The sequence below is a fragment of the Mustela lutreola genome, chromosome 1 (assembly GCF_030435805.1).
Source record: "Mustela lutreola isolate mMusLut2 chromosome 1, mMusLut2.pri, whole genome shotgun sequence".
In the NCBI taxonomy this organism is placed as follows: domain Eukaryota; kingdom Metazoa; phylum Chordata; class Mammalia; order Carnivora; family Mustelidae; genus Mustela; species Mustela lutreola.
The window spans coordinates 273978790-273993224 of NC_081290.1; the positions used below are offsets into that span (position 1 = coordinate 273978790).

Here is a 14435-nt window from a genome sequence, read left to right on the forward strand (position 1 = left end):
ATTTGAGCCACTCAGTTTGAAAATGTCAGTTACCTTTAATCAGTCTCAAGTATTTCCCTTTTGTGACTTTATAAACTGTGTACCTTTTCATGGAATTCTCTTGCTCTCTTTTCTTGTCTTTCCACTTTTTCTTTAAAACTCAGTGGAAGCATTTCTTCCTCTGGGGAGTCTTCTCTGATTGTTAGTTTGACATATTCCTACCCCTGAACTTTACATTGTGCAACTGTTTTTATACTGACACTTTTAACGTTGGTGATTATTAGGTATGCTATCACTGAATATAGGAAACCATGGCTAATTCAATTTGGGAATCACCTCTATGAAACATCGGACAAAAACAGGTACTCCTGCCACATTTTTTAATTGAATGAATCAATAAAAGGTTAATCTTATCATGTATTTAAAAGTTTTCTCCCTTGTTTTATAGATCAGCCTGGTTCTAATATGAGAAGTCATCTCCTATGCAGACTAGATGGAACCACCAAACAACGTAACTTACTTTGTCCTCTTGGGGCTCACCCAGGATCCAAAGGAACAGAAGATTCTTTTTGTTATGTTCTTACTCTTTTATATTTTGACTGTGGTGGGAAACCTGCTCATTGTGGTGACTGTAAGTAATACCCGGGGCTCACCTATGTACTTTTTTCTTGCTAACCTATCTTTTATGGATGTCATTTATTCCTCTTGTATTTTCCCCAGATTGATTTCAGGTGTTTTCTTTGGGAAAAGTACCATATCCTTTCAATCTTGTATGACCCAGCTCTTTATAAATCATCTTTTTGGTGGCTCAGAGGTCTTTCTTCTGCTAGTGATGGCCCATGACTATTATGTGGCCATCTGCAAGCCCTTGCATTATTTGGTGATCATGAGGCAATGGGTGTGTGTTGTGCTGCTGGTAGTGTCCTGGGTTGGAGGTTTTCTGCATTCAGTAATTCACGTTAGCACAATTTATGGGCTCCCATTCTGTGGCCCCAATGTCATTGATCATTTTTTCTGTGACATGTATCCCCTATTGAAACTGGTCTGTGCTGATATGTATGTGGCCGGCCCGTTAGTGGTGGCCAATGGTGGAGTGATCTGCAGTATTGTGTTTGTGTTCTTGCTCATCTCCTATGGTATCATCCTGCACTCTCTAAAGAACCTTAGTGCAGAAGGGAGGCAGAAAGCCCTCCAGACCTGTGGTTCCCACATCACTGTGGTGGTCTTCTTCTTTGTTCCATGTATTTTCATGTATGCAAGACCTGCTAAGACCTTCCTATTGACAAATCATTGACTGTGTTTTATACAGTCATAACCCCCATGTTGAACCCACTGGTCTACACTCTGAGAAATTCTGAGATGGCAAATGCCATGAAGAAGCTCTGTAAGAGAAATATATCAAATAGCAAATAAATGCATCATCAAGATCATAGTTTATCATTAGAGCCAATCTCCTCAAATGTTAAAGTCCATTTTAGTGTAAATGCCTTTACATTCTGAGTCAATAATTTGTAATGAAGTAGTCAATGCAGTTTTATAGTTGCATGAATTGTTATTTATTTTTAATTTTTTCATTCTGGTAAAATTAATATATAATGTTTTCTTATTGTCATATACACAATAGCATGATTTAACAGTTCTATACATAGTGGTCACCATGAGTAAACTCCTAATCTCCATATAGGCTGCATATTGATGAATTTTTGTAGTTACCTTAATTTAATTAATTGTTATGTTTAGTATTATTACTTATTTTATCACTATTATTTTCATATTTAGTTGGGTTCCTGTCTTTTTTTTTAACATAGAGTGCTTTATTAGCTTCATGTGTGCAATATTATAATTCAACAGTTCTATTCATCACCAAGTGCTTACAACAACAAGTGCACTCCTTTATCTCCATCACCTATTTAACCTATCCCCCCTTCTTCTCTGGTAGCCATCAGATTGTTCTCAATGATTAAGAGTCTGTTTCTTGATCTCTCTCTCTCTTCCTTTTCTCATTTATTTTGTTTCTTAAATTCCATATGTGTGAAGTCATATGGTATTTGTCTTTCTCTGACTGACTTATTTTGCTTGGCACTATACTCACTAGCTTCTTCCATGTTGTTGCAAATGGCAAGATTTCTCTATTTTTTTATGTTGGATACACACACACACACACACACACTCTCACACACACATATACATACACACTTGGAAGCTTCCATAATCTGGAAGATTTTAAAGAAATATGGTACAAATGTCAGGATAGACTTATCCTTTTAAATTAGTGTGTATTTGTGTATTCTTTGGGTAAATACCCAGTAGCGCTATTGTTTGATTGTTGCCTAATTTTATTTTTAAGTTTTCGAGGGACCTCCATACTGTTTTAAGATGGCTGTAGCAGTTTGATTTCCCAGCAGCAGTACATGAGTGTTCCTATTTCTCTACATCCTTGTCAAAATCTGTTTCTTGTGTTGTTGATTTTAGACATTCCAATGTGTGAGGTGATATCTAATTTGTAGTTTTGACTTGCATTTCCCTGAAGGTAAGTGATAATGAACATCTTTTCCTGCTGGCCATCTGTATGTTTTTTTTAGAGAAATGTTCATTCATGTAGTTTGCCCACTTTAAAACTGGATTATTTGTGTTTTGGGGGGTGTTGAGTTTTATAAGTTCTTATATATTTTGGATACTAGCCCTTTAGATCCCTGTTTTATTTTTGTTCTATTTATTGCACTAGTTAACATACTGAATGTTATGTAGACCATTATCTTTATTTTGTTTGCATGATATATGAAATTCTTAGTGTATTTTACCTTTTAAATAAAAAATAAATTAGAATAGATTATAATAAATACTAAAAATTGAATCTATACAAAGTGAGAAACATTGTAGAATAAACCTTTACCCATCCCTCACCAGAATCTCTATTCTAAGATAGTTCAATTAGTAACCTTTGGTAATAAAATATATGTGTGTTTTTGTCTAAATGTATAACTTTTGCATTTACCACTCAGTCTTCTGAAGATCTTTACATACTAGTCTATATAGATATAACTCATTCTCAGCTTCCTCAATGTACTTAAATCTTCTTTATGAAGATACAGCAAAATTCATGTTTCCAGTCCTTTTCATGTTTTCCCCAATTTTATTTTGTTGTAGCCAATAACTAGGATAAAATTCTTTTGAAAAATTTTAAGTATGAGTTTTTGGTTCAAATAGTATTTAAATATTGTATTTAAGTATTTAAATATTGATGTTTTTAGTTATTGGTGATATTTCAAAAAGTCAAGAATGTTGTTGTTTTTCCAGCAGTAATTTAGATGTTTACACTCTTTTTTCCTTAATATATTAATGTGATTATCTACATTGAAGGATTTTATTATATGGGATTGTTATAGCATTTCTGCTTTATTTTTATAAATTAAAATAGCCTATAGGTTCTGTTTTTGTGTAATACTTTCTAGGTTCGATATCAGTTTATAAATAGAGCTTTATGAGGCCATCTTTTAGAAGCCATCCTAATGGCTCCTTACCCCCAGCCATTTCTCATCTCTCTGTTAGACTTAATGTTTTCTTTTATACTTATGGTAGCACTGTTGACCAGCTAATATTTTATCCATTTCACTTTAAAAATTTTGTTTCATTATCTGTTCTCCCACTAGAATGTATTAACAGCAGTGTTAGTGCTGGGCATGGTAAATAATTGAGTGAATGGTTTATGGAGAGAATTAGGAATCTGATTTTTAAAACTGATTTTTAATCAGTTTAAGTAGCACTGGGGTGATATTTTATTTGAAAACTTGTGAGTAAAATTGCACTTGGCATTTATCATTCATCTTTTTTGTGGGAATTTTTTGTTAACGCATTATGTGTGTTTATTCTCCTGTTCCTTATAGACACTATGAGGTTGATACTATACTTGGACCCATTTTGTGGTGTACAATGGAGGTTCATTGGAGTTAAGTAGGTTCCCCATGGCCACCAACCTGTGAGAGTGTCGATGCCAAAGTCAATCCCCAGACTTGTCTATGTTACTAATCACATCTCTACAGCTGCTTCGTTGATGGAATTCTCCCACAAAGGCATCTCAGGTTGGTGTTTCCTTGATGGTTAGTTTTTCTGATCTGATTTTATTTATTTATTTATCAACATGTAATATATCATTTGCTTCAGAGGTACAGGTCTTTCATCAGTCTTGCACAATTCACAGCACTCACCGTAGCACATCCCCTCCCCAATGTCCATAACCCAGCCATCCTATTCCCCCACCCCATGACCCAGAAACCCTCAGTTTATTTCCTGAGATTAAGAGTCTCTTTTGGTTTGTTTCCTTCCTGATCCCATCCTGTTTCATTTTTTCCCCTCTCTACCCCAAGACCCCTTGCCCTGCCTCTCAAATTCCTCATATCAGAGAGATCATATGATAATACGATAATTGTCTTTCTCTGATTGACTTATTTCACTTAGCATAATATCCTCTAGTTCCATCCATGTCATTGCAAATGGCAAGATTTCATTTTTTGATGGCTTCATTGTATATATATATATATATATATATCACATCTTCTTTATCCATTTATCTGTTGATGGACATCTAGGTTCTTTCCATAGTTTGGCTATTGTGGGCATTGCCACTATAAACATTTGGGTGTGCATGCCCCTTCAAATAACTACATTTGTATCTTTAGGGCAAATATTCAGTAGTGCTATTGCTGGGTCATAGGGCAGCTCTATTTTTAATTATTTCATTGAGTGTACTTGCTCTTTTTAAAAATTTTTTAAAAAGATTTTATTTATTTATTTTACAGACAGAGATCACAAGTAGGCAGAGATGCAGGCAGAGAGAGAGAGGGAAACAGGCTCCCTGCTGAGCAGAGAGCTCAATGTGGGGCTAGATCCCAGGACCCTGGGATCATGACCTGAGCTGAAAGCAGAGGCTTTAACCCACTGAGCCACCCATGTGCCCCTATTTTCAACTTTTTGAGGTTGTTTTCAACTGTTTTCCAGAGTGGCTGCATGAGCTTAATTTCCACCAACAGTGTAGTAGGGTTCCCCTTTCTCCACATCCTTACCAACAGCTGTAATTTTCTGACTTGTTAATTTTAGCCATTCTAATTGGTATGAGGTGGTATCTCACTGTGTTTTGATTTGTATTTCCCTGATGTCGAGTGATGTTGAGCACTTTTTCATGTATCTGTTGGCCATTTGGATGGCTTCCTTGCAGAAATGTCTGTTCATGTCTTCTGCCCACTTCTTGATTGGATTATTTGTTCTTTGGATGTTGAGTTTGACAAGGTTTTTATAGATTTTGGATAGTAGCCCTTTATCTGATATGCCATTTGCAAATATCTTCTCCCATTCTGTTGGTTGTCTTTGGTTTTGTTGACTGTTTCCTTTGCTGTGCAAAAGCTTTTGATCTTGATGAAGTCCCAATATTTCATTTTTGCCCTTGCTTCCCATGCCTTTGTTTCAACATCTGCAAATCAATCAATATGGTACAAAACATTAATAAAAGAAAGAACATGAACCATATGATACTCTTAATAGGTGCTGAAAAAACATTTGACAAAGTACAACATCCTTTCTTAATTAAGCCTCTTCATAGTATAGGGATAGAGCATACATACCTCAGTATCATCAAAGCCATCTATGAAAACCCACAGTGAATATCATTTTCAATGGGGAAAAGCTGAGTGTTTCCCCTAAGGTCAGGAACATGGCAGGACTGTCCACTATCACCACTGCAATTCAACATAGTATTAGGAGTCCTAGCCTCATCAAATTCTCACTCTTTGCAGATTATACGATATGTTATGTGGAATATCCAAAATACTCCACCCCAAAGCTACTAGAACTCAGACAGGAATTCAGTGAAGTGTCAGGATATAAAATCAATGCACAGAAATCAGTTGCATTTCTATACACCAATAATAGCAAGACAGAAGAAAGAGAAATTAAGGAGTTGATCCCATTTATAATTGCACCGAAAACCACAAGATACCTAGGAATATACCTCACCAAAGAAGCAAAGAATACATACTCAGAAAACTATAAAATGCTCATGGAAAAAATTGAGGAAGACACTAAGAAATGGAAAACTCTTTCATGCTTATGGATTGGAAGAATGAATATTTTGAATATGTCTATGCTACCTAAAGCAATCTACATGTTTAATGCAATCTCTATCAAAATCCCATCCATTTTTTCAAAGAAATGGAAAAAATCATCCTACAATTTATATGGAACCAGAAAATACCCTGAATAGTCAGAGGAATGTTGAAAAAGAAAGTCAACTTCGGTGGCATCACAATTCCAGACTTTAATCTCTATTACAAACCTGTAATCATCAAGACAGTATGGTACTGGGACAAAAACAGACACATAGATAAACGGAACAGAACAGAGAGCCCAGAAATGGACCTTCAACTCTATGGTCATCTAGCCTTTGACAAAATAGCAAAGACTATCCAATGGAAAAAAGACAGTCTCTTCAACACATGGTGTTGGAAAAATTGGACAGCCACATGCAGAAGAATGAAACTGGACCATTTCTTTATATCACACACAAAAATAGTCTCAAAATGTATGAAACACCTCATTGTGAGATGGGAATCCATCAAAATCCTTGAGGAGAACACAGGCAGCAACCTCTTCAACCTTAGCCACAGCAACTTCTTCCTAGAAACATCACCGATGGTTAGTTTTTCATCCATGTTACTGATTTCTCTTAAAGATATCAATCCATTGATATTTCTTTATCTGTCATTGTTAGTTCCAGTAAATTATGTTTCCTTAGATAATTGTCCATTTCATTCAGGTTCTTGCCATTATTTGCATAAATTGAGTAATTAGTATCTGGTGATTCTTTTTTTTTTTTTTTTTTTTACTGTGCTGTAGTGATATGTATAAGTTAGCATAATTTCAAACTTATGCAGCCCTGATTATTCCAAAATCTGAACAGGAAGTTTGTAAAGGGTCAGGGATTTTCAAATTTCGACAGCCAAGGTGTTACCTTTCTCTAGTTTCAACTGACATTTACCTCGAAAGAGTCAAATGTCCTCTTGAGCACTGTAAAATAACAGGACAGACAGTTGTGTGTACCATACACTTTGTGAGTGCTAGAAATTCTGGCAGAGATGTTGGCCAGAGAAGAGACAGGATCCCTGCAGGAATTAAGAATGAGCCCCATCCTCACCTCCCACGGTGAAAGCAGTAACATCATGCCGACAGTCACAAGAATTCATCCGATAATCTTATTTTGGTTTTAAAGATGTATGTATGTATGTATGTATTTGGGGCAAGTGTGGGGAGAGGTGGAGGGAGAGGGAAAGAGATAATCCCAAGCAGATTTCACACTGAGCAAACCCGAGACAATGCTTGACCCCATGACCTTGAGATCATGATCTGGCGTGATATCAAGAGATGGACATTCTACCAACTGAGCCATCATGGTGCTCCCGATTCTGCTTCTTGGCTAGGATTCATGTCTTTTCTTCACTACTTTCAACTAGTCCCTACGTCAAGGGTCAGAGGTAGCCTTGAACATTCTTATTCTCACTGTATGTTGTATTTCGATTATACCATAAAGCATTACATAAAGAAGAGGAAAATTCTGCTTTTAAAATCACCATGAGGGGCACCTGGGTGGCTCAGTGGGTTAAAGCCTCTGCCTTCCGCTCAGGTCATGATCCTAGGGTCCTGCGATCGAGCCCCTCGTCAGGCTCTCTGCTCAGTGGGGAGCCTGCTTCATCCTCTCTCTCTCTGCCTGCCTCTCTGCCTACTTGTAGTCTGTCAAATAAATAAATAAAAATCTTAAAAAAAAATCACCATGAAATAAGTGAGGTGGTTTAGGATTTCTTTATTCAGCATGATACTGATTTTGGATTTAAGACTTACATTTTTATTATATATTAGGAAATACCCATCTATGCTCATAATATAATAGTACATTTTGCTGGGTTTGGCCAGCAAACCCTGAAGCAGCAAATAATATTGCTCCAAATACCTTAGTAGGAGAAAGGAGAGGGCCTGGAAGCAGACACTTTAGGGGTAAAGGTCCCAGGCCAGGCTCTGCTTCTACTTTTATTGTGAATGTTATCAATCCAACAATGGAATAAGAAAGGAAGGAAGGTATGGGAGGCTGTAATACTCCAGACAGTGATTGGGAGCATTGTGTGAATAGAACAAGCTGTGCTCCTGATGGATATGCATGTAGGGAGTGTCTGGAGCATGTGACTTCCAAAGATAAGTGCTTCTCCTAAATCAAGCATTTATCTCTGGATGAGTGCATTGAGCCACAATGAGGATCTGGTTAGTTAGAGCCCCTGGAAAGCCCCTTTGCTTTTCTACTAGTCTGATCCAGGGAGGCATGGGTTTATTAAATATTATCTAGCCAAACAGTATGAATTCCCACATTTTTTGAAAGTGAGATAGAATTAACTATGTTTAAGAGCTTAGAAACACAATCATGTTTTTTTTTTTCCTTGACCTATTTTCATCTGATATAGGTAAATTTAAAAATATATAATTATCATTGTACTGGGAAGGTTCATTCAGCACAAGAAGGGGTAACAGGGTCTAAATTTACCCTTCTGCCTAAAACATCAAACAAGATGGAAAATATGCAAAATACTGGTTTTCAAGACTAGACATCAGAAGGAGTGATCACTGAGAGATGAGAAAAAAACAAGTTGAGTCCTAGAATTGTCCCAGCTTTGCACTGAAAAGTTTTCATGCTGCGGTACAGACAGGAATATTCAGGAAATCCTGCACAGCCTTTGAGTTGAGGGCAAGGAACTGAGAGTCCTACAGCAAGGCACCAAGGGAGCTAGCATGCAGAGGGTGATAATCTGGAGAGGATAGAGCTAGCAAGGCAGAGAGACTGAGAGATAGACAGAGAGAGACAGAGACAGAGAATGGAAGAATGAGTGGGAAGGAGAGGGAGGAATGAGAGAGAAGGGGGAAAAGGGAGAGCGAGAGGAAAGGAGGAGGAGGGAAGGGGAAGGAGGAGGAATGGAGAGAGAGAGGACAGGAGAGGGAGAAAAAAGGAGGGAGAAAGGGGAGAGAGAATAAGAGAGATAGAATATGAGAGGGAACTTGAGAGAGATGAGAGGGGACTTGAGAGAGAGCATGAGAGATTAGTGAGACTATGTGAGAGACAACAGGAGAGAGAAAAAGAAAAGGAAAGAATCAGTGCTGGAGAGCTGCAAGGATCCTCCTAGATTGTTCATCAGAGTAGCTATCAGTGTGTGCAGGTGCATTTGAGGAAACTGCTTGGGGCTGGGTGGTGATTTACCTGGCTGCATTAGGGAGGATTGCCCAGTGCTCCCTGGGTCAGTCACAGAGGCTGGTCTCTCAGGGAGACCACTTGGGCAGATTCTGGCTCATAGGGCGGGACACTGGCTGAGGTCTTAGGAAGATCTTGCGTCAGTAATGGGACACAATTGTCCCTAAACTGAGCACTGTTCCAAACCTGTCGAATAAACCATAACAGTAAGAATAAAGAAAAAAATCTCCAAGGAAAACATGCAAGAGAATCTAATGTGTTTAGAATTTTATGTTTCTGCTAACATGAGAGATTGGTCTGATTATTGTTCCTGTGATGCTCTTGTTTCATTCTGGTTTAAGGGTTATGCTGGGTGCCCAAAATGAGTCAGGAAGAATTTTACGTTCTCCTCAGCCCTGAGCCATTTATATTAATCCTACATTTTGATTAATTCTTATATAGTATCATTGATAATGTTATATGGGAGTAGAATTTTGTTTAGAGAGAAGAAAGGTATCAAATTGTTTATTTACTTTAAAGTATAGGTAATTCTAGGTTTTAATTATTTTTCTGTGTCTCTTCAGAAATCTACATCTTTCTTAACAGAGCTCCACTTTCTAAACAGGCAAGGATACTGTCATAAATTCATTGTTGATATTCTTTTATTATCTTTTTCAGATATGTAGAGTATATTGATAACACCATCTTCATTCTTGATTCTGATCTTTTGTTCTTTCTATTAGTTTTTCTTCACTCATTTTGCTAGGAACATTAATTTTGTAAATCTTTCGAAGAGCCAATCTGGCTTTATGTATTTTCTCTTTTTTTTCAATAAAATTAAATTTCAATGATTTCTGTCTTTTATTTACTACTTCCTTTCTACAGTGTCCGCTCAGTTTATTTTGCTTTCTTGTTTTCAACTTCTTGAGATGAAATGTTAACTCATTTCTTACACTATCTCTTGTTTCCTAATACTTTTCATTAAAGCTACTTATTCCATTCTACACACCCCTTTAAATAATTGGGAAACACTGTTATATTTGTGTTGGATTCCACTATATATATTCTGTATGATTTAAGTCCTTTGAGATGTGTTGCAACTTTTTTGTTTTGTTTTGTTTTTTTGTTTTTTGCTAAGTGGTGTCTGTTAGCACTCTGAGGTAAGTGGACTCCTCCCACAGTGTTTTCACCCTCCCCACTCCCATACTAACACAGGTTCTATATACTTGCCTGTGTGTCCCTATGTGACAAATTCAAGATTCTTCCCCTTAGGTTAGAAACTTGCTTTATTACATTTGAGACAACACTTAAATGGATAGTATGAAATTTGCTCTCATGATATTCTGGAAGTCAGTTCTAGGTGTCCATGTGCAAAAACATAGCTTAAACCTAACTGAAATAACTTTGCTTATTGTGAAAGTCATGTTTGAAAGAAGAAAGGTTTTATATATTTTGTCTACACTGGACATTTCTCCTTTGGTGATTCAATCTTAAGTTGTTCTTGGGGATTCTACATCTCCCCCCCCCCCCAAACAGCCCCCAGAGGACATATTTCTTCAAGTCCTGTTGTACATGGTAATTATCCTGGTGGCATCTCTGGAGATCCAGGTCTACCCACAAAATTATGATGAGAGTCCCAATGAATTTAATTAGAGAAGAATGACTCATGGAGATGCACCAATGGAACGACTCAATAGCGCTTGCTGTGGTTCAAATGAAGATCAAGTGTTTGCAGACCTTTATCTTGATCTCAAAGGGTATTTGGATCCGTGTTCATATGACTGGCTTTTTCAGGAATCAAATGATGGAATCAGAACTTAGTAAAGTGTCTAGGTGAACTTATTCTCCATCATTCAGGGAATCCAAACTTTAACTATGCTTTGTGCAGACAGACCAGTATAAATTATTAAGTGACTGTCATAAAGGCTATTTCACTGTTTTACTTATATTGACAATGAAAAAAAAATCTTTATTTAAGCAATTCACAATTTTCTCTCCCACAAAGGTGTTTGTTTGTTTTTTGTTTCTTTTTTTCTTTTCTTTTTTTTTTTTTTTTTTTTTTCTGGTCATGAAGATGTTGGTTTAACATTTGTTATTATGGCAAATTAAGCTAACAAAGATTTTAGTTCTCTTTGTTCACAGCCAATGTTCAGACTTTTTTAAATTACAGGGACTTTTTATTCATTTTGAAAATCCCAGAAATTTAAGAAGTAATCTTTATCTGAAAAACTGAAAAGACTTTCTGCAAACATAGAAAGCATTGTTCACATGGAAACGATTCACGATCCTGTGATGATGAGTGTGTTTTCTTGGTCTGTGTGCTCAGAGATGATATCAGTGCACAAAAGAGAAGGGACAAGGGACTGTAACCTTGAATTGAAAGGATTTTCAGCATGCAGGTAACCCAGGAAGTGTAACTAGTTGTAAGATTCCAAAGTAGACTTTATATTTTACATCTTGGTGGTGCTGGGATTCAGTCTTTTAAAATTCCTGCTGTGTGAATCTCATAATCAGCCAAATTAGCGATTCTTTATGATTATTAGAATATATGGGAATTAGCTCAGGTCTGTAATACCACTTTTGGCTATTTTCATATATAAAGATACAGAATAAATGTACTTTCTCCAACTTCTCTAACATCAGTATTTTTAGAAACTCGTTTCAGGCTTAGGGATATTTTTAATGGGCCAAATATTTCTAACTCTATAAGTGGTCCAAATTGATATGTTCTGTGAGCATTGTTTGCTGATCTGTGGAAGTTTAGAGGATGGTGTAGCATGCTCAGACTTGAATGAGTGATTATAAGGAATCCAAGGTCACACTTTCATAATCAAGCTCTTACTTCACTTCCTATTTTTTGTTTACAGTATCATAGCATATGTCTGTTGGCTATTCCTATAAATGCTTCTTTACATGATTTACCCACTTGCCATTGGTTTCTTTGTCGTCTATATTTTATTTGCTTAAAGCTCTGTGTGTATTTTGATATTAACTCTGTGTATGTCCTCTAAAATGCAAGTCCATCTACTTTTATCTATTGATGTCATGGTATCTTTTTAAAGACCTTGAGATGTTTTGATATCATAAAATATATCAATTTCATTTATGAGTTAAGAGGATTCCAGAAGTTAGAAAGTCATGTCTTGTGTTAGCTGGGAAGTAAATACAAACCTTGCTGTAGTTTTTCATTAAATAAATGCATTTAAAAATTTGTATATGAAGAGTTCAATACATGTACAATTTTACTAGCTTCCAGTTGGAAAGTTGGTTGTGCCCCTCCATTTATTTATTACTGTGTCCTTTCCCCACAGTGTTTTTAGTGACTTATCTCTGCCTGAGTCAGCAAGAGTGGTGAGGTTAGGGAAAATGTTTTCATCCATCTTTTATTCTTATAATTTCTGGAAGTACTAGAATGTAAGAAACTACAATGCCTATTAGGTAAATGAATAAACAGATTGTGTTATATTTCAGGAAGTCACCAGTAATTATCACATTAATAGCTAATTTTTTCTTGAACTGTGAAATAAGGAGATGCAAAAGAACATATGGAACACAGGAACAATGTGACTGAGTTTGTCCTCTTGGGGCTCACCCAGAGCCTTCAAGGTCAGAAAATACTATTTGTCGTGTTCTTGATCATCTACATTGTGACAATGGTGGACAACCTACTCATTGTGGTGACTGTGGTGGTCAGCCCATCCCTGGCTACCCCTATGTACTTCTTCCTTGGTTACTTATCATTTATGGATGCTGTTTATTCTACTACAGTTACTCCAAATATGATTATAGACTTACTCTATGAGAAGAAAACCATTTCCTTCCAAGGTTGCATGTCCCAACTCTTTATAGAGCACTTATTTGGTGGTGCTGAGATTTTGCTCCTGGTGGTCATGGCCTATGACCGCTACGTGGCCATCTGCAAACCTTTGCATTATTTGACAATCATGAATCAACGGGTGTGTGTTCTATTGCTGCTGTTGGCCTGGGTTGGAGGTTTTCTGCATGCTCTCGTTAAACTTCTCTCAGTTTACAACCTTCCTTTCTGTGGTCCCAATGTCATTGACCACTTCGTCTGTGACATGTATCCATTATTAAAACTTGCATGCACTGACACCTACATTATTGGCCTCACTGTGATTGCCAATGATGGAACAATCTGTGTGGGCATCTTTACAGTCTTACTCATTTCCTATGGGGTCATTCTGCATTCCCTGAAGACTCTTAGTCAGGAAGGGAGGCACAAAGCCTTATCCACTTGTGGCTCTCACATTACAGTGGTGGTCCTCTTCTTTGTCCCTTGCATTTTTATGTATGTGAGACCTCCTTTCACCTTACCCATTGATAAATTCTTGACTGTGTTTTACACAGTCATCACCCCTATGTTAAACCCTCTGATCTATACTCTGAGAAACGGAGAGATGAAAAATGCCATGAAAAAGCTGTGGACCAGAAGAAGAAAATGATGCTGAAGAGAAATTGTCACCTTTTTTCAATGAAGAGTTGCTCCATCCAGGAAAGGATTATTTATTTGTAATGAATTTCTCCTCAGATTTAATGAACTTGTGTATGATGAAAGCACTTAAGGTGTAAATATTGTAATGATCAAAAAAGGTTTCTAAGATTTTCATAAATTGTTAGTAAAATAGGTCTGTAGCTTTGGGTATAAAATGTCTTTGTTGAAACTATGAGTTTCTGTTCTATGTGATAAGTTATGCTATAGTTAATACTATCCCTTTATTTTCATTACTGGACAATTTTCACTTTCTTCTCTTTTGCCCAATTATTCTTTTTCAAAATTAATAGTGCTCATTACATATTTCTGAGAAGCATTTTAAGAATGGGACCTTAACACTTGGTTCACTCCTTCCTTACAAAGACAACTCCCATTAGTACTTGAGGTATATGTCTTATTTTTGTATTTGCAAGATATTTAATTGTATAATTTTGTTCATTGCTTAGTGCATAAGATTGAAAGGGAAAGCTGTTTCCAAATTATAATATAAATCATAAAGAAGTTAAGTGAAGAAAAAATCTGAACAAAATACGTAGATATAATAAGTTAGATTCACTTATTTTTCTGAGAAGGGAATCCTATTATTTCCTCATGTGGAGAAGCTTTGTTTGGTGTTATATTTTCATTGGGATGACCCATTAACATTCCCTGATCATTTGGAATATCTGATAATATCTCTGTCATTTTTTT

General features: G+C 36.5%; 1 protein-coding gene and 1 pseudogene across 1 annotated transcript; both read left to right on the forward strand.

Annotated features, from left to right (window-relative positions):
* The first annotated feature begins 472 nt into the window (after window positions 1–472).
* On the forward strand, window positions 473–1392 carry LOC131822274 (olfactory receptor 4A47-like; annotated as a pseudogene).
* Window positions 1393–12777: 11385 nt separating this feature from the next.
* LOC131822290 (olfactory receptor 4A15-like) lies at window positions 12778–13695 on the forward strand. Its single transcript, XM_059158769.1, has one exon. The coding sequence runs from the start codon at window positions 12778–12780 to the stop codon at window positions 13693–13695; it is 918 nt and encodes a 305-aa protein (XP_059014752.1).
* Window positions 13696–14435: the final 740 nt, after the last annotated feature.